Source organism: Strongylocentrotus purpuratus, unplaced genomic scaffold (genome assembly GCF_000002235.5).
Source record: "Strongylocentrotus purpuratus isolate Spur 01 unplaced genomic scaffold, Spur_5.0 spur5_scaffold_7, whole genome shotgun sequence".
NCBI lineage: Eukaryota > Metazoa > Echinodermata > Echinoidea > Camarodonta > Strongylocentrotidae > Strongylocentrotus > Strongylocentrotus purpuratus.
This window is the reverse complement of record NW_022145613.1, coordinates 10,133,352-10,156,138: the sequence shown is the minus strand read 5'-3', so window position 1 is coordinate 10,156,138 and position 22,787 is coordinate 10,133,352. Positions and strand designations below refer to the sequence as shown.

At 38.5% G+C, this 22,787-nt stretch overlaps 1 protein-coding gene across 1 annotated transcript; it reads left to right on the top strand.

Annotated features, from left to right (window-relative positions):
• The first annotated feature begins 169 nt into the window (after nucleotides 1-169).
• On the top strand, nucleotides 170-21,272 carry LOC105445086 (deleted in malignant brain tumors 1 protein-like). The gene is given in 15 exon segments (XM_030974003.1): nucleotides 170-269; nucleotides 1,407-1,736; nucleotides 2,659-2,831; nucleotides 3,532-3,733; nucleotides 5,924-6,241; nucleotides 6,733-7,050; nucleotides 7,695-8,006; nucleotides 9,261-9,584; nucleotides 10,621-10,947; nucleotides 11,133-11,450; nucleotides 12,121-12,432; nucleotides 13,686-14,009; nucleotides 15,054-15,359; nucleotides 15,864-16,043; nucleotides 20,181-21,272. Coding segments are annotated over 15 exon segments (3,849 nt in total). The 5' UTR covers nucleotides 170-172; the 3' UTR covers nucleotides 20,189-21,272.
• Nucleotides 21,273-22,787: the final 1,515 nt, after the last annotated feature.

The window sequence follows — 22,787 nt, the reverse complement described above, 5'->3', positions numbered from 1 at the left end:
TTAAAAAAAATGGTAAGGGTATGACTAATTTAGTTGTTAACTTATGTTTCTCATACCATAATACTGTGTAATGCATGGACATCCAACTTTAGCAATACAAATACCTTGGACTATTTGTTAACGCACACAGCTATTTCATTCACATGTATTTCATATTTTTGCAGAATACAAAATGGCGCCTGACAGAAGTACACCAACTTTACCTATTTGGTCGTCTATGCTCTTATTGTTCTTTTGTCTAAATGGATTAGAGACAGTGAAGTGCCAAGGTACGTATTTTTCTAAAATTAAATATTTTAATGACTTAAACTATCAAACTTAGATGTAAAAAATATATTTTAGTATCCACCGTTATTTTTGAAAAAATGCGAAGCCGATGATTGAGTGCATCCAAGTTGGAACAGGCAGTTGGCCAGAGGGGGGGGGGGGGGGGGGGGGGGGGAGCGGTACTCGCCTTATACATTATACGGGGATGTGCCACTCTAATGTGTTACTTTTTTGCAAAAAATCCCTAAACACGGGGTATGATTTTGTACTGCAAAATCCCTAAAAGTGCCCCCACATTTCAGATCTTGGCCTTAAACATGGGTTACTATTTTCGTCAGGATAATATCTCACCCATAATTTCGCTACTGTGAAAAATCCAGATGCAAAAATCCCGCGAAAATAATTGTAAACATTTCGCTTTTTCATCCAAAGTCCTCGCCGATGGTCGCACAGATTTATCAATATCATTAATTTGATCTCCGCTTCTGACTTATTTATAAACGGGTAATCCCACCCTCACAACTAAGCCTATGCCACTACAATTTCCGGATACAACTTTCTGAAAGCAGCAGGAAACTTGCTTTAGTGGTGTAGCAAGGGCCCAGCCACCGAGGGGTACTGGCAAGGGGGAGGGGAGACCATGATTAAAACAAATGTAAACAAGGCCTTCAAGTAGGTATGAGATCTTGTCATCTTACTTTGTAATATTTCCTTCATCTCCCTCCTAGGGAGAGTACGGACCCCAGTAGCCCTCCCCGATGCTACGCTAATGCATACTATGTGATTCTCAATCTGATATTCTGAATTGACTACATTTTGGCTGGCCATACATTGATTTTTTTTGTTGTCTGGCCTACTATGAAATGTTAAATGCTTACTCCCATGATGATAAGCTCTTTCTTTCTCCTCGTTTATCACTTTGATCGGAATAAAAGGCATTTTCGTATATTCTTCTTCTTCTTCTTCTTCTTCTTCTTCTTCTCCTCCTTTTTCTTCTTCTTCTCCTTCTTCTTCTTCTTCTTCTTCTTCTTCTTCTTCTTCTTCTTCTTCTTTTCCCTTTTCTTCTTCTTCTAGAATAGGTTTATTATATACCATTTTAAGTAATTTTGCTTTCGGTTCGTTTTTTTGACATTCTGAAGGGTCTTACGAGCTTCGATTGGTCAACGGTAGCGCGCCAAACGAAGGTCGGGTTGAAATGCGATGGAACTCTTTAGACTGGATGTCATTGTGCGGCGCGTACTGGGACATCGGGGACGGATCGGTAGTCTGCCAGCACCTCGGCTTCACCAACGCGACTTCGGTTTCGCGTACGGCCCGCTTCGGCTCAAGCACGGGACGGATCATGTCTACGAACTACCAGTGCACGGGGAGTGAGAGTCATCTCGAGGAGTGTCCGGTGGGGCAGTTCTCCGAGGTGGACTGCCAACATCCCGATGACCCAGGTGTGGTCTGTTACCCGTCCACCCCGGGTAAGAATCCAATAATAATAAGACTATTGCTAGAGGTGTTAATCAAAAGAATTACGACTGATATAAATCATTCATATTAAAGTATGAGATGATCTTTAATTTTTCTTTTAAATTTCTTTGTAATGGAATTTCTTTCAAAGTATTTGCCCTTTTATTTTCTTGTTTCTTCGTCTGTTTGGAAATGCATTATGGCAAACACAAGAAAAAATGAATATCGATTAGTTTTTGTTTAGATTCCTAAGAATACGTCTTTGCATTTTCATTATTGACTTACATTCACTTCCAGTTTTTCTGCCCTTTGCAATTTTGAAGGTATAATTATATTTTCAGTTTTACATGTGAATGTTTAATGATTCGTATGTACAATAGACAGTTAAACATTAAAATGTGGAAGTGGGCAAATGTATTACTAGAGGCACGGGAGGGAGTGAGAGGGAGAGAGAGAGAAAAAAAGAGATGGAGAGAGGGAGATGGAGAGAGAGAGGAAGATAGAGAGAGAGAGATAGAGAGAAAGAGAGAGAGAGAGAGAGAGAGAGAGAGCGCGCGCGCGCAGGGTTGGGGTTTATAGGACCAATCTTTGTCCAGGATTTGGCAAAATTAGGAGCTTTGTTGGCTGATCACTTATATTCTAATGAACCTTTTTCCTTCGTCGGCAAATTTGAAATGTTGATGACCATTTTTGCAGTTGTTAACGTTACCATTTTAGGGAATTTGAAAATCTGAAAAATATTTAATTTTGTTATCATGCACACATAAGCCTTTTTTTTTTTTTTTTTTTTTTTACATGTCATTAACCCAGACCCCGTCGCGAATGGTCATCGTACTAAGTATACCTTTAGTCTGACATGAGAAACAATTGCAAACCCGAATGATTCAAACTAGCATAATTATATGCTTTCATCGTCATTTTCCTTTTCAATAGCGTCGATGATGACGACGATGCTGCCTAACCCAGTGACAACGCTTCCGCCAGATGTAGCCATACCCGTTCGGCTGATGGGAGGGAATAGTCCCTTTCAGGGGAGGGTAGAGGTCTATCTCAATAGTGCTTGGGGAACGATCTGCGATGATAGCTGGGACACTACCGATGCTCGGGTTTGTATACTTAGTTCAACTGCAACGACTTCCGAACAATCAATGCAGGGGCAATATCTAATTGCTTGAATTACGTAGTACGTCATTTTCATGTTGAACAATTTCAATAGATGACGCTCAAGCCTTAGGTTGATATTTCCAAAAGTAGCTGCGATCGAGTTTTTTTCCGGTTATGTCTTCCCTTCTTATCTCTTCTCCGTTTTGTTTGATACCCTTTACAATTTTCCTCTTTTTTTGTTTGGAAGGTTTTGTATCGTATTCACGTTTTTAATTTTTCAAATCTTGTGTTTTCGTTTTAGCAACCTCTTCTTCCACTTCTTGTCTCGTTTTTTTCTTTTGCTTTTAATTCTTCCTACAAAAGGCGATACAACTCTAGCAACTCTAGCATTATTAATTGTTTCCATTTCGTATTACACGAACAAGAAGATGAATAAGAGGAAGAAAAAGAAGAAGGAGAAAAGAAGAAGAATTTAATGGGATCGGTAGTACACGTATACGATACAAACCAAAAAGTATAGACAATTTTCGTAAAAATTCAAATTAATGCAATACGAAATTAGGTAACGGTAAGGTGAATTTGTCCCAGTTCCATTAAACACTTATCTTTCTTATTCTTTCAAACAATCTGTTAATATAATCAAGTTAAAACATTTATATTAACTTACGTCAACAACTCCGCCGTTTATCAATTCTCCAATAGATCGTCTGTCGTCAACTCGGCTTCCAGGAGGTTTTCGCTGCTTCCACCAACGCTCGTTTTGGCCAGGGCCTCGGTCTAATCCACATGGACGACACTCGATGCTACGGCAGCGAAACGTCAATCCTCGACTGCCAACACCGTGGCATTGGCGTCCACAATTGTCGGCACACGGAGGACGCTGGGGTGATATGCTTGCCGGAATGTAAGAGAATAATAAGCGTGATGATGATGATGGCGGATTAATGATGGTGAAGGTTGAGGATGATGATGATGATGATGATAATGATGATGATGATGATGGCGGATTAATGATGGTGAAGGATGAGGATGATGATGATGATGATGATGGAGATGATGATGAAGATTCTGATGATGATGATACTGTTGGTGGTGTTAATGAATTGATGATTATGATGATGATGATAGCGGACGATGATGGTGAAGGATGAGGATGATGATGATGATGATGATGATAATGATAATGATGATGATGGCGGATTAATGATGGTGAAGGATGATGATGATGATGATGATGATGATGGCGGATGACGATGGTGAAGATGATGGGTGATGATGACGACAATTAAGATGAAGATTCTGATTCTGAAGATGTTGGTGGTGGTGATAATTGCACCCCAAAGAAGAAGAAGATGACGAAGAATCAAGATGGAGAAGAAGATGGTGAAGAAAACGAAAAAGAAGAAGAAAATTATGATGATGATGACGATGATTGCAATGATGATGAGCTGTAAGTGATAGGAAGATGCAATAGCGCCGCAGAAGAAAATGATTTTAAGGTTGATCATGATGGTGGTTATGAATGTCAAGTGTCAAACTCAGTCTTTGTTTAAAGGAAGTGAAATTGATTATTGAAAAGGATGTTACAAGCTCATTAATATAACATAAATTTGTTCAATCACTACAGTTACAGATCACATTTTGTACACCCACAACAAAAAGTGAGTCATTTGACACATTTAAGCATAATTTTCGTGAGTCAGGTGTAAATTGACTCATTAGTAACAACCAATGAGTCTCTATTGACTCATTTATATTTCACCAGTGTGTCAATCATGAGCTGACGCATTTGCAAAATGCTTCGACTGACTCACATAGTCGTAAAAAATGAGTCAAGATCGACATAAGAGCATTTTAGAAGAAAAAAGTGAGTCATCTTGAAAGTGAGGCTGTATGCATGCGCGCGCATGCTTTCGTGACGTCATCCAAAAATGCTCATTCTCGAGCCATATTTGAATTCCCGATCGACGACGCGACGTCGCCATCTTATATCTTGGATTTAGAAGAGTTTTGACTGCAGCTAGTGAAAAATTGGTACGCATAATTATTCATATGGTTTTAAACGATGATTTTTATAACTGGATTCGTGGGCTGAATCTTCTAATTATTATACAAATGATGCATGCGTTCATTTTACGATATCCGCACTCGAGTTGATGAGGCTGTGTGTAACTTAACTATAGATTCTACTGTATCGCACGAAGCCGTGTCGAATGAAAACATGCATGATCTTGCATCATTGTTTTATACAACGAAACTCCTAGATCCTTGTTATTTGATGTAAAACGAATTAATTCAAGATTGTTTCGTGACAGTATGGGTGACAAATAAATCTCAAGTTAAGGCTTAATTTAGTGCGTACAAAGTAGATTTTTCAGATTCGGGTAGCGGGACCACCGATTACATCGCTAAAATGTGATATTTTAGGATATATTTTCCATTGCAAATGTGGACAGTGACTCTGGCATGGTATGGTATGTGTGTGATAGGCCTAGGGAGTAGGGGGGGTCTATGTCATGATGCACCCACAACAAAAAGTGAGTCACCCTTACTCAAATTGATGAGTCACTGGTTTGTCCGTACAGCGAAACACTTGAAGGATCATGTGAGTCACTATGACTCGATACAAATGAGTCTTATTTATCTAAGACTCACTTGTATCGAGTCATAATGACTCACATGATCCTTCAAGTGTTTCGCTGTACGGACAAACCAGTGACTCATCAATTTGAGTAAGGGTGACTCACTTTTTGTTGTGGGTGTATGATCATGTTGAGACCAGGGGGGCGTTTCATGAAACTTTAGTCAGCGCTGACTAAATTTGACCAATCTCAGGCCTGGAAAAGAATTGTCGGTGAACATGATATTAGTCGGTGAAAACCACAGACTAATTTTTTCATGAAACGCCCCCCTGTTGCGTTTTAAATCAGTAGACCAACTCTTTACCCAATATAGGATTAAAAATAATAATAACAATGATTAATACATTGGGATGTATTTCCATCAGTTTCATTCTCGTCAAAACGGATAGGTTTGTATATATATATATATATATATTAAATCTATTTTGATTTTGTTTACCTTTGTCACGCAGCCCGCTTAGCTGGCGGCAGCAATCACTCCGAAGGTCGCGTCGAGGTCAAGGTTGGCGAACAATGGCAGACGGTATGCGGCGTCGGGTTCGACGACATCGATGCGAACATTGTCTGCAATCAGATGGGGTACGGAGAAGTTATCAGCATGTCGCTTGGCAACGACCGGTACGGCAACGCCACCGGCACTGCTGTGGTCAAGAACGTCAACTGCAATTCCAACTTTCAGCTGATGTACCAGTGCGCGTCGGAAGTGGTACCTGACGGGGACCCACAATGCACCAGCGATAATGACGTTGGCATCGTTTGCTCAAATTCTGGTGAGTAAAATGTCTTTCCTGGTCCCATTTTCGCTTGGAACTTATTTTGGAATAATTTAGAGCAACAAGACGAATATACGAGAAGAACGAAGCAAGGACGAGAAGATGATGATGAGTCGACTTGTTTTGATTTTTGCTTGTCAGTTGAAGGGGTAGTCATGTACAGGGTGACCCATACTCCTACCCCCAAACTGTTAAGTCTTCTTCAGACAATGAGAAAAAATACGTCAGGGGCTCCCCTATCACCTCCCCTTTGTCACCACCACGGCATTTTGTCTTCTCGTCTTACACTAGTCTACCTGCCGAGCTGCAACACCTTGTCTTCCTGGGCCTTCTCATCCTAAACAAGTCGACTTACTGAGTTCAATAACATTTGGAACAAAATGATGTGGCTTAGATTTGCCGATATAATTTATACAGATTTATAATTTATATTAATCTATACATGCTCCTCATGCATCCTTCATCTCCCCTCTCCTGCTCTTCCTCAGATGCTGCAATGGGACTTCGTCTGGTTGGCGGCAACAACATCTTCGAAGGCCGCGTCGAGGTTAACATCAACAACACCTGGGGAACCGTGTGCGATGATTACTGGGACATGGAAGACGCTTCGGTAGTCTGCAACCAGCTCGGGCTCGGCCGGGCCGTCGAGGCCAGGAAGTACGCCAGCTTTGGCCGGGGCTTCGGACCGATCCACATGGACGATGTCCTGTGCTCTGGAGACGAAGCAACCATCTTTGATTGCGAATATAACAACCAGACTGGATGCTCCCACAGTGAAGATGCCGGTGTGGTGTGTGCTCCAAAAAGTGGGTACCGATTGTAAATAGTAACTGTTTTATAAATAATAAATGCGAGTCCTTAAAAAAAATCGTACCTATGCATAATATCGAGTTACCCAAAAAACAAAGGCAACTATTTTTGATTTTTTGATCAACGAAAGGGCGATTTCAATACCCTATATAGATATCATTGTTAGGTTACGTTATTCGTCATTGTCACGTTTGCACATTTCAATATAGGTCACGCACAAGGCTTTTGCCTTTTCAAAAGTAGTTGCCTTTGTGTTTTTGGCAACTCAATGTAACGATATATTGTGTTCAAAATTTATTCTCATGAATTCCTATAAATCAATTGCTAATACATCTTGGTACATTAACTACTTATTTCACTATAATATATATTCAGAGCAGATTACCTAGATAATATGTTTCCAAACATCATCTTGTCGAGTCGGAATGCATTCTCATCGATTGTGAGGGCCACGGGAGTCGCATGCAACCGGTTTTTCTGTCAAAATCCGTGCAGCACGAATCGCGTCTTTATATAGAATACCAACTTTCGAGGCCCTCTGGTTTCCGCCTCGTATTTTTATTCTTCAATATATCTTCCCATAATCTTCTTCATAACATGAATGTAAATTCTGTTGGTTTTGCCCCTTGCCTAATATCAGTTCGTCTCATGGGAGGTATGAACGCGTACCAGGGTCGAGTAGAGATGTACGTCAACGACGAATGGAGCACAATCTGTGACACGCAGTGGGATGAGGACGAGGCCCGTGTTGCCTGTCGTCAGCTCAAGTACGGCTTCGCAGCTACGGCCAAGACCGGTTCGTATTTCGGAGAGGGCACGGGGCCGATCCTCGCCGAAAACATACGGTGCACCGGTTATGAAGGGTCGTTGGTGCAGTGCCCGCAGTTCGGCATCTCGCCAAACACGACGTGCGACCACTCACGAGATGCTGGTGTGATCTGCTCACTCCCCGGTAAGGATAATAATAATATAATAGTATTTAGCTTTTATATAGCGATTAATACAATGTCTCTAAGCGCTTTATAAATATACTATTACCCCGGTCAGTAGATTCAGTGCTTGCCTGCACACGCTGTGTGCACATGCTCCACTCCCTGGGGAGCATTCCTGCCAGGCGTTACTTGACGCTCAAAAATTGTTTGAACAACAATGACGGTCGCATCCTACTGGGTCCTCATTTAACACCTGGGTGGAAAGTATAAAGTCTAGGATATTATCTCAAAATAGTCACCCATATCATCCATCATGCATGAACAAAAAGGTTAGCATAACCTAGCTTGAGCTCTAAGGTTTGGCCCCGATCGAGAGCCCCCGAAACAGACACCAAAGTTGACATATCATAGGTGAATCAAGGTCGAAGGGTTCGGATTTCTCCTTTTCAACTAAAAGACATTTCAGGAATAAACAAAAAATTGCCCCCTTTTTGAACAATCCTAGATACCCTCTGCAGAGCACAGTTCTTGTAATTTGTATTCTAATCTGGGGGGGGGGGGGAACTGTATTTATTTATAAAAGTCATATAAACTCAGTAATCCATTAATCTACCCAAACGCAGAAGCGTGGTCACTCAATTCTGTAGTTTGCTCTGGCTGATTAAGTTATATCTTGATTTTAAAAGTTACCAATGTACAAAACCTAGAGTATATCCACAAAATCTGGACATCACTCGACCGACCATCTCCATGATTACTTTCAGTATATATTATGATGATTACTGACAGAATTCAGAATTGCGGATACTTCAGTCTTTTATAGCTATGTCAACCACACGTCCTAAAACATCCCCTCACTCTTCCGGCAGCAAAACAAATCATATTCACTTCGATCTAATTCATTTCCTTCCTTCTTTCTCAAACCACGAAAAAAGACTGCCTTCAAATTCTCCACTCTGTTGTCCCAAGACTATTGAATAAACTAAATACATTTCTAAGAACTAGTGCTTTTGTTCTCATAAATTAAAAACATTGCCTCTTCTTTTCATAATCTGCTATTATCCAGCAGTTTATAAACTAAGTAACAGCACCTTAAGGCATAAATATTCAAGTTTGACTGAATTGACTTAAAACTCAATCAAACAACAAACAACAACTTACACCCGCTGGAAAATGCGCTAAACAAATCAAATTTAGGTTTGTTATTGTTATAATAATATTATTAATTTGTATTATTATTTTCATTATTATCACCTTCTCATTCATAAACTCAGAAAACAACATCACTCTTCGGCTGGTTGGTGGCGAGAACGCCTACCAAGGTCGGATCGACATCAAGCTCGATGGTGTCTGGGGCACGGTCTGTGACAACAACTGGGACAAGAACGATGCCCGTGTGGTCTGCAAGCAGCTAGGTCTTGGTCCTGGCATCGAGGCCGCCAAAGGTGCCAGCTTCGGACCGGGTACTGGACCGATCTACGTGGACAACCTGGCCTGCGGAGGACACGAGTCGTCAATCGCATTCTGTCCCAACAATGGGGTAGAAGTCCACAATTGCACTCATGAGAACGACGCAGGAGTCGTATGCTCAGCTCCAAGTAAGACTAATTATGTTTTACTCCCCTTTAATAGCAGTAGTGTAGTGTAAGAATTATAAGAACACGAGGCTAATCTATCACAAAGTCCATTGTACAATTTCAAGAACAATATTTAATCAGATACATGTTTAAAAGCGCGGGAATACATGCAAATCAGAAAGAAAACGAAACGGATAGCATTTACTGTATTAATTGGAAGAAATAAGAAAAGAAAATAATACATACAGAATTTTCATTTTTTATCAAAACTACAAAGCGATAACTGAAGCAAAATACATTTATTTGTTTACAAAGTATTCCAATAAAAAGACGAACATTGATTGGAATGTCAATACTTATATTTTCGAGGATTTGACCTAATATATATTTAAAACGTACATCAATATTACATGATTGCAACTCATTCTAATCTTTTGCAGTCGGAGGAAACACATTTGGTTGTCTATAAATAAATTTAACCAGCCACAATTAGGTATATTAAAGTCTTTTTTAAAGTCTTGCAATGCATGATGATTACAGCATAGACAGTAATATGCCAGTCGCAGCACTTCTGGTTTTTCATGTATTTTCAGTTCTTAGCAATTGAAACTTGTCACAAATATAGCCATGGTGATTTTTTTTCAGTTAATAATAAAAATGAAGATAATGATAATAATATTAATAATAATAATAACCTAATAATAATATTGATGATGATTATAATAATAATAATAATAATAATAATAATAATGATAATAGTAATAATAATAATCATCATGGGTTCTTTTATAGTGCTCATGTCCGACATATTTGACTCCTGACGCTCCACTGCTATTTATAAGGTGCTCTAGCATTTCAAGGAACTAATTCCTACAGGGTAAATATTTACATTACCTGGGTGGGGAGTGGCAAATGTGGATAAATGTCTACATTTTTAAAGTTCATTGCCTTCCGGATCCATACTTGCATTCAGGATCCAATGCAGAATTCAGGACCTGCAGTCACGACCCACACTTGTTGTAATAAAATTTTATTTCGTAATTTTATCTGATCTTAGTCCGACTTGTAGACGGTTCCGGTCCATACGAGGGCCGCTTGGAGATTCTCCGCAACATCGTATGGGGGATTGTATGCGATGACGGTTGGGACATCAACGACGCCACTGTGGTCTGCAACGAACTCGGCTTCGGCGGTGCAAAGCGGGCCGTCGCCGCTAGCTACTTCGGCTCTCGCTCTTATGGCTATATCCACATGGATAACGTGGCTTGTGAAGGGGATGAACAAAGCCTCACAGACTGCCCGCATGACACTACCCATGACTGCTCGCATTTGGAGGATGCTGGAGTTATCTGCACGGGAAAAGGTAGGGTTAACACGATCAGATGTACCCTTCTGTCGCTACCTCCAGACACAAAAATGGGCATTGTCAAGTTACATTACAAGGAAGATGGGGTCATAGCCATAAGGCTTTCCATGGAATCTTGTTGAAAGTTGCCAGAGGTTAAAAGAGGAATAATCTATACATGCTCCTCATGCATCCTTCATCTTTTCTCTCCCGCTCTTCCTCAGATTCTGCAATGGGACTTCGTCTGGTTGGAGGCAACAACATCTTCGAAGGCCGCGTCGAGGTTAACATCAACAACACCTGGGGAACCGTGTGCGATGATTACTGGGACATGGAGGACGCTTCGGTAGTCTGCAACCAGCTCGGGCTCGGACGGGCCGTCGAGGCCAGGAAGTACGCCAGCTTTGGCCGGGGCTTCGGACCGATCCACATGGATGATGTCCTGTGCTCTGGAGACGAAGCAACAATCTTTGATTGCGAATATAACAACCAAACTGGATGCTCCCACAGTGAAGATGCCGGTGTGGTGTGTGTTCCAAAAAGTGGGTACCGATCGTAAATAGTAACTGTTTTATAAATAATAAATGATCAAATGCGAGTCCTTAAAAAAAATCGTACCTATGCATAACAGCCTTCAATTTTATCGAGTTACCAAAAACACAAAGGCAACTATTTTGATAAATCAACGAAAGGGCGATTTCAATACCCTATTGTATATATATAGATATCATTGTTAGGTTACGTTATTCGTCATTGTCATGTTTGCACATTTCAATATAGGTCACGCACAAGGCTTTTGCCTTTTCAAAAGTAGTTGCCTTTGTGTTTTTGGCAACTCAATGTAACGATATTTTGTGTTCAAAATTTATTCTCATGAATTCCTATAAATCAATTGCTAATACATCTTGGTACATTAACTAATTATTTCACTATAATATATATTCAGAGCAGATTACCTAGATAATATGTTTCCAAACATCAACTTGTCGAGTCGGAATGCATTCTCATCGATTGTGAGGGCCACGGGAGTCGCATGCAACCGGTTTTTCTGTCAAAATCCGTGCAGCACGAGTCGCGTCTTTATAATTATAGAATACCAACTTTCGAGGCCCTCTGGTTTCCGCCTCGTATTTTTATTCTTCAATACCTTCCCATAATATTCTTCATAACATGAATGTAAATTCTGTTGGTTTTGCCCTTGCCTAATATCAGTTCGTCTCATGGGAGGTATGAACGCGTACCAGGGTCGAGTAGAGATGTACGTCAACGACGAATGGAGCACAATCTGTGACACGCAGTGGGATGAGGACGAGGCCCGTGTTGCCTGTCGTCAGCTCAAGTACGGCTTCGCAGCTACGGCCAAGACCGGTTCGTATTTCGGAGAGGGCACGGGGCCGATCCTCGCCGAAAACATACGGTGCACCGGTTATGAAGGGTCGTTGGTGCAGTGCCCGCAGTTCGGCATCTCGCCAAACACGACGTGCGACCACTCACGAGATGCTGGTGTGATCTGCTCACTCCCCGGTAAGGATAATAATAATATAATAGTATTTAGCTTTTATATAGCGATTAATAAAATGTCTCTAAGCACTTTATAAATATACTATTACCCCGGTCAGTGGATTCAGTGCTTGCCTGCACACGCTGTGTGCACATGCTCCACTCCCTGGGGAGCATTCCAGCCAGGCGTTACTTGACGCTCAAAAATTGTTTGAACAACAATGACGGTCGCATCCTACCGGGTACTCATTTAACACCTGGGTGGAAAGTATAAAGTCTAGGATATTATCTCAAAATAGTCACCCATATCATCCATCATGCATGAACAAAAAGGTTAGCATAACCTAGCTTGAGCTCTAAGGTTTGGCCCCGATCGAGAGCCCCCGAAACAGACACCAAAGTTGACATATCATAGGTGAATCAAGGTCGAAGGGTTCGGATTTCTCCTTTTCAACTAAAAGACATTTCAGGAATAAACAAAAAATTGCCCCTTTTTGAACAATCCTAGATACCCTCTGCAGAGCACAGTTCTTGTAATTTGTATTCTAATCTGGGGGGGGGGGGAACTGTATTTATTTATAAAAGTCATATAAACTCAGTAATCCATTAATCTACCCAAACGCAGAAGCGTGGTCACTCAATTCTGTGGTTTGCTCTGGCTGATTAGGTTATATCTTGATTTTAAAAGTTACCAATGTACAAAACCTAGAGTATATCCACAAAATCTGGACATCACTCGACCGACCATCTCCATGATAACTTTCAGTATATATTATGATGATTACTGACAGAATTCAGAATTGCGGATACTTCAGTCTTTTATAGCTATGTCAACCACACGTCCTAAAACACCCCCTCACTCTTCCGGCAGCAGAACAAATCATATTCACTTCGATCTAATTCATTTCCTTCCTTCTTTCTCAAACCACGAAAAAAGACTGCCTTCAAATTCTCCAATCTGTTGTCCCAAGACTATTGAATAAACTAAATACATTTCTAAGAACTAGTGCTTTTGTTCTCATAAATTAAAAACATTTGCCTCTTCTTTTCCTAATCTACTATTCTCCAGCAGTTTATAAACTAAGTAACAGCACCTTAAGGCATAAATATTCAAGTTTGACTGAATTGACTTAAAACTCAATCAAACAACAAACAACAACTTACACCCGCTGGAAAATGCGCTAAACAAATCAAATTTAGGTTTGTTATTGTTATAATAATATTATTAATTTGTATTATTATTTTCATTATTATCACCTTCTCATTCATAAACTCAGAAAACAACATCACTCTTCGGCTGGTTGGTGGCGAAAACGCCTACCAAGGTCGAATCGAAATCGAGCTCGATGGTGTCTGGGGCACGGTCTGTGACAACAACTGGGACAAGAACGATGCCCGTGTGGTCTGCAAGCAGCTAGGTCTTGGTCCTGGCATCGAGGCCGCCAAAGGTGCCAGCTTCGGACCGGGTACTGGACCGATCTACGTGGACAACCTGGCCTGCGGAGGACACGAGTCGTCAATCGCATTCTGTCCCAACAATGGGGTAGAAGTCCACAATTGCACTCATGAGAACGACGCAGGAGTCGTATGCTCAGCTCCAAGTAAGACAAATTATGTTTTACTCCCCTTTAATAGCAGTAGTGTAGTGTAAGAATTATAAGAACACGAGGCTAATCTATCACAAAGTCCATTGTACAATTTTAAGAACAATATTTAATCAGATACATTTTTAAAAGCGTGGGAATACGTGCAAATCACAAAGAAAACGAAACGGATAGCATTTACTGTATTAATTGGAAGAAATAAGAAAGAAAATAATACATACAGAATTTTCATTTTTTATCAAAACTACAAAGCGATAATTGAAGCAAAATACATTATTTTTTTACAAAGTATTCCAATTAAAAAGACGAACATTGATTGGAATGTCAATACTTATATTTTCGAGGATGTGACCTAATATATATTTAAAACGTACATCAATATTACATGATTGCAACTCATTCTAATCTTTTGCAGTCGGAGGAAACACATTTGATTGTCTATAAATAACACTAACCAGCCACAATAAGGTATTTTAAAGTCTTTTTTAAAGTCTTGCAATGCACGATGATTACAGCAATAGACAGTAATATGCCAGTCGCAGCATTTCTTATTTTACATGTATTTTCAGTTCTTACTCTTAGCAATTGAAACTTGTCACAAATATAGCCATGGTGATTTTGTTCAGTTAATAATAAAAATGAAGATAATGATAACAATATTAATAATAATAATAACCTAATAATAATATTGATGATGATTATAATAATAATAATAATAATAATAATAATAATAATGATAATAGTAATAATAATAATCATCATGGGTTCTTTTATAGTGCTCATGTCCGACATATTTGACTCCTGACGCTCCACTGATATTTATAAGGTGCTCTAGCATTTCAAGGAACTAATTCCTACAGGGTAAATATTTACATTACCTGGGTGGGGAGTGGCAAATGTGGATAAATGTCTACATTTTTAAAGTTCATTGCCTTCCGGATCCATACTTGCATTCAGGATCCAATGCAGAATTCAGGACCTGCAGTCACGACCCACACTTGTTGTAATAACATTTTATTTCGTAATTTTATCTTATCTTAGTCCGACTTGTAGACGGTTCCGGTCCCTACGAGGGCCGCGTGGAGATTCTCCGCAACATCGTATGGGGGACCATATGCGATGACGATTGGGACAAAAACGACGCCACTGTGGTCTGTAACGAACTGGGCTTCGGCAGCGCAAAGCGGGTCGTTCCCGCTAGCTATTTCGGCTCTCGCTCTTATGGCTCTATCTACATGGATAACGTGGCTTGTGAAGGGGATGAACAAAGCCTCACAGACTGCCCACACGACACTACCCATGACTGCTCGCATTTGGAGGACGCTGGAGTGATCTGCACAGGAAAAGGTAGGGTTAACACGATCAGATGTACCCTTCTGTCGCTACCTCCAGACACATAAATGGGCATTGTCAAGTTACATTACAAGGAAGATGAGGTCATAGCCATAATGCTTTCCATGGAATCTTGTTGATAATTGCCAGAGGTTAAAAGAGGAATACAAGAAATGTGTGTGGTCATCAATTTAGAATAGAACACTGTATGAGTTAGCCCTAAATGTAAATTTGCATAATTTGACAACACACAATTCCCTGATTTCATGAAGTCACATGTAAAGAATAGTATTTTTCAATGCTTCCTATTGATATAGATGTGGCATGTGACCTTGCAATTGGCTCCTTCCAAAGACATACATGAGCTTTGCCAAGTTAAACTACAACAAATAACGAGGTCACAACCACAATATGTAATCACATTACCTACTGAGAATATGTCGGAGGTTGTCAAATGTCAAGAATTAAAAATCTGGTCTCTACTTTAAAGCAGTTTCTTTCCATGTGTTTCCTTGGCAGATCTTGCATGTGACCTTCCATCACTCCCTCCAAACACATACATGAGTTTTGTCAAGTCACATTACAATGAGGACGAGGTCATAGCCGTCATTTGTACCTAAGGCAACGAGTCGGTGGAGTGGCGATGCGGCACCGACAAGAGATGGACAGGACTATCCCTCACCTGTCCTCCCAGGAAAGGTTAGCAATCTCTGCTTATATCCGCTGATCATCAGGAACCCGTTTCACAAAGCCTTTTTTCAATGACAATTGCCAAAAATCAGTGACAAATCTGCTGATAACCAATCAGAAGCAAGGATTTCAGTAGCTAATAACAAAGACTGTCATTTGTGACCGATGACAAGTTTTGTGAAACGGGCACCTAATGACAATACAATGCAATGCAATACTTAAGCCTCCATCACACCAACCTAGTTCTCACTAGGTTCTGGAACCGTCCTAGAAAATCGTAAAACGGGTTGTGGTCGGGGCAGAATGTGTAAAAAATGTCTATAATACGATCCTAGTTCGTTTGTAAACAGTCCTCAATACGTCCATCTCGTTTCTTCCCCGTCCACAGCCAGTTCATATTAAGTTCAGATCGGATTAGGCAGTCCAAGCCAGTCTGTAGTCAGTTTAAACCCATTATTAACTAGTTTTACCTCGTTCCCAATATCACCCCAAATCATTTGTCTATAATTGATAAAAATAGGTATTACCAGGGAGATGTGAGTTTTTACAGCCAACATTTACCCGTTAGTGCCGTTACTACTCTATTAATGAATACCTTGTCGACTATTTTTGTTAGTTTTGATCGGGTAGGCCCTATTGTGTCTTGACTAAGTTTTACCAACTATTACAAACCGGGGGGGGGGGGACTCACATATCAGGACATACGGGAGTGTGCCGCTCTAATGGGTCACTTTTTCACAACAAAATATCTTAAAATGGGTCCCACTTTTAACAAAAATACCATTAAAAATGGGTCTGTTTTTTCAAAATTTCAAAATTTCCGAGAACACCCGAAAATTGTGAAAAGTGCGTCCTTTTCCCACAAAAAAATGACCCAAAATGACCCCTAATAAGGGGGTAGGGGTTTCGAGGCTTGGGCGGCACACCCCCGTCCAAACCGAATCTGAGTATTCCCCCCCCCCCTCCTGGATTACAAAACACGTCATCATTGAATAAACTGGATGTGAACTTTATGTCGACCTCATTAATGTATATTCACTTTTACTTAGTCTGTTGTTGAAACTATTAAAAAAAAAAAAAAATCGCATATGTATGCAAAGTGGGCATGTGAAAGTTAATTGTCCGAATGCTTCTCATCACCAGGCAACCGATCGAGAGAATCAGTGTTCATTTTCATTTCATTTCAAAGACTTTATTTTCTGCAATCAAACAAATCAGTTATACAACAAATATGGATAATTATATAAAACATAAGGTATGCAAACAATATACAAAATATAGAAACAAATGTATAATACATGAGTAAGAGTAAACTTATACGTTGGGCCATTGCGTGTATAAAGAAAGAAAGCAGAAGGTCGCCGTTATAAGCAAAAGCTTGAGTAGACGGTCAACCGAGCTAAAATAAAAATGAGTTGTGAAATATTGGCAAATTAACAAGAAGAGGGGGCCATGATACTCAAATGATATATATTACAATTAAATGTGAATATAGACAGTTGTATTCAATATAAATAATTATAGAATTAGCATATGAATCTCATATTTATATGGCTACTAATTATACGTTAATGACAGAGATAAGAGAGAAACTAAACAAAAACAAGGGTGCAAGTGGTGCGTGTGTGTGCAAGTGCAAGTGTCCTCAACCGCCAAAATGTTAAATCATCAGTATTACTATGTAACGTCAGACCAAAATTTAATGTAGTTTCTAAAGTTTTACAAAAAACGCTTTTTTAAATTTTTAAATTTTTAAATTTTTTAAAAATCTTTATACATTATATTGTGAAATAATGTTTTTTTTTTTAGTGTAGCTTTAAATGAATAGAGAGATGTACACTGTTTTAATATGTCTAGGGAGTGCATTCCAAATGTCTGGATCGTGATATCTTATGGACTTATGCGCTAACAAAGATTTAGGATTAACAAGGAATTATTCCATTCTGGACTATTTCTTCAATTATGGACTGTAAAAAATACAGAAAATGCTACTTAATCCTTGTTTTATTGAGCCCTTTCTAAACCATAAAGTCAGAAATCTGTAATTGTACTGATTTTCATTTACACAATCATTGTGTAAATGAAAATCAGTACAATTACGCGTTGGATATGAGTGAACATGGGAATTAGGAATAAATACGTCATGAAAAAGAGGAAGTGAATTTTGTGTGTATTTAAACATACAGATTGCTGTTTGATATAAGTGCAAATCACTCACTTTTAAAATATTTAATCTATAAAATAACGGATTTGTATGAGCTAAGTAATTAGAATGAGTACAAATCCTAAGTGCTCTTTTTTGCAGGAGAAAAATTATATTAATCTTAGTTATACTACAGTTCCCCCAAACTACATTACAGTATGTAAAATAAGGTAACACTAATGCATTATATAATGTATAAAGTATTTTCTCGGGTACAAGATCCCTCATTTTACCAATTACCCCAACTGCCCTTGAAATTGATGTTGTAATATTATTTACATGATTATTCCAAGTAAGCTTTGAATCCAAAGTTATACCTAAAAATTTTGTCGATTTCCTTTCAACTATAGAAATATCATCAATAACAATGTTTATAACCTGATCAAAGTGTGTTTGGGAAGCACAAAATTGATAAAACATGTTTTATCTAAATTAAGGGACAATTTATTGCATTTAAAACATGTTAACTAATTAATTATTGAGAGTATAAATTAGAGTATTCAAGCATTTATGAGAACAAAATATGTTAGTGTCATCTGCGAAAAGCACGTAAGTAAGAAGTTGTGATGACTTTACTATGTCATTAATATAAATAAGAAAAAGAAGGGGGCCTAAAATTGATCCTTGAGGAACACCACATAACACATTTAAGTTAGGGGAATTTACTGACTGAAATGAAACAAATTGCTTTCGATTAACTAAATAATTCTTAAACAAGTTTAAGGCTGTGCCTCGTATACCATAATGAGTAAGTTTTTGCAACAAAATGTTATGATTCATGGTGTCAAAAGCTTTTGACAGGTCCATAAAAACCCCAATTATATGTTCCTTATTATTAAGTGTTTGAGTTATTTTATCACAAGATTGTATCAAAGCATAATCAGTAGAAACACCTTTTCGGAATCCAAACTGATTGCAAATAAGAGTATTATTTTCTTGTAAAAAAGAATAAAGGCGTTTATAAACAATTTTTTCTAAAATCTTGGAAATGACCGGCAATAGCGAGATAGGGCGATAATTTTTTATTTGAGTTAAATCATCTTTTTTATGAATAGGAATCACTTTGGCTATCTTTAAGGAGTCCGGGAAAATGCCTGTCGAAAGGGATAAATTACAAATATGAACTAGGGGAGAGGCCAAACAATAAATAATTTTCTTTAATAAATACACACTTATTCCATCATAACCGCATGATCTACTCATCTTAAACGATCGAACTATCTCTAATATTTCATTTTCATTCACTGGGATAAAAAATGATGAATTTTCATTAGCATCAAATAAATAATCCTTAAAGTTTTCATTTGAGTGTATTGTCGAGGCTAAACGTGGACCTATACTAACAAAATAGTTATTGAAAGCAGTAGCAATTGAATGAGGGTCCGTGATTTCATTACCACTTTCAACTATCATATCAGAGCATACTTTCTTTTTAGTTTTTAAGAGATCATTAATAGTTTGCCATAATACCTACATTCCCTTGATTAGATTCTATTTTATTTGAATAATACCGTTTACGTGATACACGAATTAAAGTTGTTAATCTATTTCTATAATGCTTTATTCTGAGCAGTTGGTTTACGCAATGATATTTTATACAAACGATTGCGAGTTAAAATTGATTTCATTAACCCCCGAGTAATCCATGGCTGTTTTATACTTATATTGTCTTTTTTTAAATAAATGGCATATTCTTATCTATATAAAAAGAGAGTTTATGCAAAAAGTTTTGATATGATAAATTAGCATCTTCAACCGAGAATATCTCGCGCCATTGTTCTTTGGACAAATCAGAAATTAAAGAATCAATAGTTCTGTTTCTTTCCTCTTTTTAACGAAAATATTTTTCCTAGTTTTCAGACACCAATAGTCTCACACAGGAATCATATAGCGTTAAAGTTTGAAAGCAAACGAATCTAAAAGATTTCCTTCCATTCACAAAGGCCACTAGCACAACACCATCTTCAAGCAACACATCCAACAAGTCGAAGGGTAGTCATGATCAGTCAACTCGTGTATCCGACGAGAGAAAAAAAAAAGGAAAAGCATAAACCAAAGAACAACAGCAAGTCCTCAAGCGACAGTGCTTTGAACTCCGAGATCAGCGATCGCGATAGCGACGACGAAAGCTCGGAATCCACGCTATCAGCAGAAACGCCACCAAAGGCAGCACGGGAGAAGAGAAAAGCAGCAAAGAGAAAAAGAAAGGAATCGAATAAGAAGAAGTGAGTTGAAACTGAGATATATGAAGAAAATGCTGAGAAGTTCTTGATTAACTATGATCAATTCAAATATACATTTGATATCCCTTAATGTAAGGGGTTTGCGTAATAAATTGAAAAGAGATAAGATATTTCTGTGGTTGAAACATCAAAAGTGTGACATCGCACTTCTACAAGAAACTTTTTTGAAGCGTGACAATGAAAATAGTATAAATCGTGAATGGTCAGGGCATTGTTTTTCGATCACGGAACCAACCACTAAAAAGGGGTAGCAATTTTGATTCGCAGTGGTCTCCCAATTGATATAATTAATGTTCATCTAAAAGGAGATGGAAGAGCGATAATTGTGGAATTCTCATGTAATTTAAAAACATATTTTTGTGTAAATGTATATTCACCAGCAAAATGTATAGAAAAGGAAACATTCTATTAATCACTTGACCAATGGATAAAACTTTATAGGCCCGGTAGTAGTATTATGATTGCAGGTGGTGACTGGAATTGTGTACAGAACAGAACCCTAGATACTTACGGGATATCTCACGCATATTTACCCAAAAAGTATTTTAAATCCTTCCAAACGAGAAATAGGCTTTTAGATATATGGGGGAATTTTTTCCAGACAAGAAACAGTTTACTTGGCGACAGTTGTCATTAAAACTTTACTCTCGTCTGGATTATTGGTTAATAACAAAAGATTTTAAATGTTCAGTTTTCTCGACAGATATTCGACCATGTTTAAAATGTGACCACAATGCAATATCTTTGAAAATCAAAATATCCCAAGAAAAAAGGGGAAAAGATTATTGGAAGTTAAATAATTTTTTGCTGGATGATAACATGTATGTACAAAATGTTAAAGACTTGATACGAACGATTAAGATTGAAACAAGTACTATGAGTAAACAACTACAGTAGAAAGTTTGTAAGTTTAAATTAAAAGAATATAGTATATGTTACGCAAGATTAAAACAAAGAAAAATGAAACAGTATTATGTGAAAATGGAAAAGGAATTAAGACAGTTGTGTTCAGTAGAAGGTGAACATTTAAATGATACTGATAAAGAAAAACTAGATAACCTAAAACGAGAGCTAGACGAATGGTATACTATGAAATGTAAAGGAGCTTACGTCAGATCAAGAGAAAAATGGCTAGAACAGGGTGAAAAATGTACAAAGTATTTTTTTACAGCTTGAGAAACAGAGAGGAAAAAAGAAAGAGTTACATTATATAGAGAAAGATGGTAACAGAATTGTGAATAGTGAAGATATTTTAAAAGAGATTCAACAATTTTATAAGATGATGTATAGTAAGACAGAAGAAAGTGGAGCAAATTATGATGATTATTTCAGAAATGTAAACATGAAGTGTTTAACAGAAGAGGAAGCCGAGAGCTGTGAAGGCCCGGCCCCCCCACTCAGGTTTCAAAATGACCGCATGCGTGTTGCCAAAATGTCCTTTTCGTAACAAAAGAAAAAGGTCGAGCCGTATTGACTTTACACACCGGACTTTTGCTGAAAAGGGGGGGTGCGGAAAAAGGCTCGTATACAAAAGAAAAAGGTCGAGCCGCATTGACTTTACACACCGGACTTTTGCTGAAAAGGGGGGGGGGGGGGTCGGTTGGAACACGCATATGCGTACCCTAAATAACACTGAGTGGGGGGGGGCCGGGTGTGAAGGTTTGTTAAAAGAGACGGAATGTTGGAAAGCATTGTCTACTATGAATTTAAATAAGTCACCTGGGAGTGACGGTCTAAGTGTTGAATTCTATAAATGTTTTTGGGAACAGATAAAGGACATGGTGATAAATAGTTTAAATGAAGGGTATGAGAGGCAAGAGCTCTCGTTCACACAAGGTCAATCTATTCTTACTCTTTTGTATAAAAAGGGCAACAAGGGTTCTCTTGATAATTGGCGACCGATTTCTCTCCTTAATATAGACTATAAAATTGCAGCACGTGTTTTGTCAATACGGCTACAACCAAATATGCCAAGTATAATTTCGGCCGATCAGAGAGGTTTCGTGAAGGGTACAATGGCAAGTGAAAACATAAGACTTGTACAAGATGTTATTGATTATTGTAAATTAACAAATATTGACGGTATCATTTCATTTTTAGATTTCAAAAAGGCGTTTGATAATGTAAATCACTCGTTTCTTTTTGAGACATTGAAACGTATGAATTTCAAAGTTTCCTTTATAGGATGGATTAAAACTTTATACACAAATGCCCATGGTAGGGTGTCACAGCATGGGTGGCTATCTGAAACTTTTTATATTCAAAAGGGCGTTCGCCAAGGCTGCCCAGTATCAGCTTCGTTATTTA